Genomic DNA, 6,000 nt, shown 5'->3' on the forward strand with positions numbered 1-6,000 from the left:
AGAAAACAGCAAGCAGGGACAGGTGAAAAACGATCAAACCAAGTGAGTCTACTTAATACAAGAGGATTAAAAATTACAGAGAGCCAGTTTGATGTAGTGGTTAAGTCATCAGGCTTAACAAACTGGGAGTCTGTGGGCTTTGCTCCCACCTTACTCACACAGCCAGTTGAGTGACACTGTGCCAGTCACTTTCAGCCCTAGAAAGATGCGATGGCAAGCCACTTCTGAAAAACCTTGCCAAGAAAACTGCAGGGACTTGCTGAGGCAGTCTCTGAGAATCAGATCCAGTAAAACAGAAGAAAAAAACAAACAAACAACAATTGGGGGGTGGGGGTGGAGGTTCTACTAAGCAGAACTTTATTCCTTCTCAACACAGAGCAATCTTTTCCTTTATATTTTTCTACCCAGTTTCACATTATTTACTGATATCTTGGCACAGAGTAAGGCATTTCTTAATAGGTCAAGAATGATCCAACTTCATAGCTGAAATATGGCTACCCACCAAGCACAACTACTTATATGGCCATTAGACTACTCACCCAAACTTTGTGGTTAAAATACCGCCCAGGGATGATCCAAGAATTACTCCTATTCCAAAACAAAGTCCAAGCTTTCCTAAAGCATCAGCACGTTTGGCAGGAGTTGTCAAATCTGTTATAACCATCTGTGCACCTGTGAAGACAGTGGAAAATTGTGAGCTTTTATTGAACTACAAATCATCTTTCCTTGTCCATCTCTGAAGGGCTGCAGGCTCAATTACTAACCAAGGTAACTGGAGTCAATTGACTCCTGGATTTGTATATCTTGTAATATTACCTGGTAATCCATGAATGAAGATGCCTGGAACCCTGGAAAGAAAGAGCAGGGGGACACTGATGGATACAGAGAGGAGCAAGAAGCACAGAGATCCAGCCAAATATGAAAGGGTCAAAGCAGCTCTAGTTCCAAACTGGTCAGCAAACCTGGAAGAAGAATGCAGTATATTTAGAACATTGACTGAACCTCAATTAGAAAAGCAGAACCCATCATATTGGAAACCATCAACCTGATCTTCAAAAAACCAGAACACGAACCTAACTACAGGTTGTACTCAACTTAAAACCATTTGTTTAGTGACTATTTGAAGTTACAATAGTATTGAAAAAAGTGATTTACGGTCAGTCCTTGCAGCACCCCCACAGTTGTGTGATCAAAATTTGGTATGTATTTACGATGGTTGTAGTGTCCCAGGGTCATGTGATTGCCATTTGTGACCTTCCCAGCTGGCTTCTGACATAGTTAATAGAGGAAACTGGATTTGCTTAACAGCTGTACAACCCACTTAACAACCACACTACTTTGCTTAAAAACTGTGGCAAAAAATGTCATAAAATCAGGTGCGACTCACTTAACGAATGAAATTCTGGTCCAATTTTAGTTGTAAGTCGAGGACTATCCCTGTCTGTCTGTCTGTCTGTGTGCCTGCCTCTCTCTCTCTCTCTCTCTCTCCATCCATCCATCCATCCATCCATCCATCCATCCATCCACCCTTCCATCTATCTATCTATCTATCTATCTATCTATCTATCTATCTATCTATCTATCTATCATCTATCATCTATCTATTATCTATATATCAATCATCTATCCATCTATCATCTTTCTATCTCTCTATCCATCTATTCTCTCTCTCTCTCTCTCTCTCTCTCTCTCTCTCTCTCTCTCTCTCTCTCTCTCTCTCAATATTGGAGAATATTCATTAGGACTGATGAGTACCAATCAAAAATAGATGCTCAGAATCATTCTAAATGTATGTGATCCTGAAAATTTTAGCAACTAACACAGACTACTAAATTGCCATCTCAAGCAAAGTCTTCCTATATAGTCTTTCCAATCAACTGATGTTATCAGCAGCAGTAGCATTACACCAGTGTTCCCCAAGCTTAGAGAAAATTGCATGGACTTCACTTCATAGAGTTCTCGGCAATGACCCTGCTCCTTGGAAAAATCTGTGAGCTTGTAGTCTGAAGACACTAAGGTTGAAAGGAAAACAGTTTTGCTCTTATCAGATCCCTACACAATGGAGGATATGCTTTAGATTTTTCCCTTTTCTGTTTTATCCTGCATGTGTAATTGAAATAGGATACTAAATCTGAATTACAACATGACACTATTAATTTAGGACAATTCTGTCATTGCACAATAGCTCAGAAGAACAACCCTTTAGAGTTACCTTCCAAAGATGGGGCCACCCAGAAGCTGAAGAATACCAAAGAATGTTTGCAAGTATCCAAATCCAATTGCATCCAAACCCAAGTTAGTTGCCAAATACTAAAACAGAGGAGAAAAATAGAAAGGCTAGACATTACATTTTTAAAAGGGAAGGTGTTAAAAAAAAGTGATCATGACTTCTGACGACCTAGGTCAGGGGTCTTCAAACTTGGCCCTTTTATGACTTGTGGACTTCAGCTCCCAGAATTCCTCAGCCAGGCACACTGCCTGAGGAATTCTGGGAGTTGAAGTCCACAAGTCATAAAAGGGCCAAGTTTGAAGACCTCTTATCTAGGTAATCTTCTTGACATCTGTTAAGAAATGGTTGCTGTTGTCTTTTCATTAATTTTCATTTTACAGTATAGCCTGCAGCAATTAATTCCTTAATGGTCTCTCATCAAACTATTAATCAGGTTGGATACTGCTTTCAATCAGCCATGTTCAGCTAGGTATACCTATAAACCAGGGGTGTCCAACCTTGGCAATTTGTGGACTTCAACTTCTAGAATTTCCCAGCCAACATGGCTGGTTGAGATATTCTGGGAGATAAAGTCCACAGGTCTTAAAATTGTCAAGGTTAGACAATCCCTGCTATAAACTGTAACTCACCTTCAAGTCTCAGTTCTTCTTTCTTCCTTCATTTTAAAAGAAAATGAAAGGAATACTTCAGCATCCACTCCTATTGGTCAGAGGGTTAAATTCAATTGGAGTTGATTAAGAACCACTTTAAACTTCAGGTTTAACTTTGTGTTTATACATGATTCATTGAATTCTGTTAAACTCTTTTATATGGTTATAAGCTCTTGTCTATTTAGTGGGAAATAAATATTTACATTATAAAACACTTAGCAACTTTTTGCAGCCTAAATCAAAAATAAGCAAGGGATTATAACTTTAATTCATTTTCCTCAGTAATTGTTTTCTCTTTTATCACTGAAGAGTCCAAAAGAATCAAAAATAACTTCTGGAAATGATCTAGAGAGGGGAATTTCTACGTTTGAGAAACTGATTTCAAAGTTGCACCCAATACACCCCTTTTTAAAACATCAATATACATAATAAACAACTTCATTCCTAGCAATTAAACCTCAATAGCCTGAACGGCCTATAATCAATCTCATCAGAAAGTGTGATTAAAAAAATTATATTCAGCTCCCAATTAATAATAACAATAATAACAATAATTATTAATTATTAACAATACTTCTAACACCATAAAACATCAACACTTGCATATCCCAGGTCCTTGGGAAGGATAGGTAGGTAAAAATGCAGTCTGAACATCTGGCTGACTGGGTGACAAACTATAATGAATAATAATAATAATAACACCATCAAACAACATCTGCTTATCCCAGGTCCTTGGAAGGGCTCGATAGGTAGATAAAATGGCTAAATCCAGTCTAAACATCTGGTTGACTGTGTGACCAACCCTAATTACAAATCAAGTCTAATGAGAAGATGATAATAATAGGCACATTCTGTACAATCCTAAAATATCTGGAGTACCATCAGCATCAACAAAACCACAATTAGTCAATTGAAAAAAAAGTGGCTTTTCTTGGATCAGTTACATCCATGATACCTTTAATGCCATTGAACAACATCTGACTTCCCCAGGTCCTTGAGAAGAATCAATAGGTGGATAAAAATGTCAAATTCACTTTGGCTGTCTGTGAGAACAACCATAATAATTACATTTATATGCCACTTGACTCCCAGCAACTCTGGAGAGTTTACAATTTGTTAAAAACATTTAAAACAAGGAACAATACAAAAACATAAGAAACAACAATTAACTAAGTTTGTTTTATTAAATCCATTCCTTAGGCTGGGGGATGCTGCAGAAACAAGACCTGAGGGAAAGTGCCTTCTACAGCCCTTTAACCAGAGGTGGGATTCCAATATGTGAACAATTGGTTCTTTGTGTGGATGCTACTTCCGGAAGTCCATTCTGGGCCTGGGCAACAAAAAATTAGCTATTGGTTCTACAGAAAGCGGTGCGAACTGGCTGAATCCCACCACTGCATTAAACCCATCCTTATGAGCTAGTAAAGTAACGAGAACAACAAATAACAAATATTAGTTCATATAATTTAATTTATCTGAGGTGACATGGCTAAATGGATTCCTACCTAGTAGTATCAAGAAACATGCCATGGTTTCAAGCAGTAACTGAACAGGCAGCAGGCATTCACACTTTGTACTCACTGGAACAATCCCAAACTGCATAAACATGCAGGTCAGATCCAGAGCCGTCAGGAAGTAAGTGATTTTAATCACCCATCCGGCTGTGGTCATATTTACGATTTTCTTATCTTCCATCTGCAAAGATTCCTCTTTCAGTTCCAATTTTTGTTCACTCTCTGAAAAGTTTCCTATATTCATGAGTTCTGCACAGGCTGGAGGGGAGGAAATGAAATGAAGATAAATGTTTAGCTAGAAAGAACCTGCTCATTACCATAAAGTGCAAAAGTCCTGGGTTTTCTTTTTTTTTTGTAAACTTGGAATTCGAATGAATGCTGAGTCATGGCATAGATTACATTTTTATGCTCACTGCATTTTTGAAAGTGAGTTTGTTGGGTTGGCCTCTTTCAATCTATTTGCTTAGATTGGAAAAAAGAAGTACAAATAAAAATAACGGTGCATCCATATCTTATATATATCTACTTGGATGCACCAAGACCTTCAGTGAACCAAGTTAGCATAAAGAGATTGCATAAAATTTTACTCAGAAAGAAAACCTATTATGTGAGATATGGAAGCATTTATTTAGCTCCTCATCGGTGAACCAAGTCTCATGATTAGGGGACTGGAGGCTAAAACATATAAGGAACGGTTGCTGGAATTGGGTATGTGTAGTTTAATGAAGAGAAGGGTGAGGGGTGACATGATAGCAGTGTTCCAATATCTCAGGGGCTGCCACAAAGAAGAGGGAGTCAAGCTATTCTCCAAAGCATCTGAAAGCAGGACAAGAAGCAACGGATGGAAACCAGTCAAGGAGAGAAGCAACCTAGAACTAAGGAGAAACTGCCTGACAGTTAGAACAATTACCGTAACCAGTGGAACAACCTGCCTCCAGAAGTGGTGAATGCTCCAACACTGGAAGTTTTTAAGAAGAGACTGGACAGCCATTTGTCTGAAATGGTATAGGGTTTCCTGCCTGAGCAGGGAGTTGGACTAGATGACGTCCAAGATCCCTTCCAACTTTATTATTATTAACCTATGCTGAAGTATCAGTATATTATATAGCTAGTCCTCAAATTACAAATATTTGTTTAGTGACTATTTGAAGTTACAATGGTATTGAAAAAAATGACTTTATGACTGTTTTTCACACAACCATCACAACATGTCTGTGGAATCAGATGCTTGGCAACTGGCATGTATTTATGATGGTTGTGGTGTTCCGGGGTCGCATGATTCCTTTTTGCGACCTTCTGACAAACGTAAAGTCAATGAGGAAGCCAGATTCACTTAACAACCCTGTTACTAACTTAACTGCAGTGATTCGCTTAATAAATGTGGCAAGAAAGGTCGTAAAATGGAGCAAAACTCACCTAATAACTGTCTCACTTAGCAACATAAATTTTGGGCTCAATTGCGGTCGTAAGTCGAGGACTACCTGTACGCACAAACATTTTCTTTTCAGATGGGGGAGGGGGAAAGGGTGTTTAGTAATAATAGAATGGCAGGTCTTGAGTTCAGCTCCTGTTATCTCAATTAAAAGGACTAGAGAGCAAAGGTGTG

The 6,000-nt window shown here is 38.5% G+C and overlaps 1 protein-coding gene across 1 annotated transcript in view; it reads right to left on the reverse strand.

Moving 5' to 3' along the window:
• Positions 1–4,638, reverse strand: part of SLC67A1 (solute carrier family 67 member 1) — a gene marked incomplete at its 5' end in the record, with an annotated part of 72,520 nt that extends 67,882 nt beyond the window's left edge. Inside the window, 4 exons of the mRNA XM_083358844.1 lie at positions 540–672; positions 817–962; positions 2,213–2,310; positions 4,462–4,638. Of these exons, the coding sequence (XP_083214970.1) occupies positions 540–672; positions 817–962; positions 2,213–2,310; positions 4,462–4,638 (554 nt within the window). The remainder of the gene's footprint in view (positions 1–539; positions 673–816; positions 963–2,212; positions 2,311–4,461) is intronic.
• Positions 4,639–6,000: the final 1,362 nt, after the last annotated feature.

This window comes from Vipera ursinii, assembly GCF_947247035.1.
Source record: "Vipera ursinii genome assembly, chromosome: 1".
NCBI classification, from domain to species: Eukaryota; Metazoa; Chordata; class Lepidosauria; order Squamata; family Viperidae; genus Vipera; species Vipera ursinii.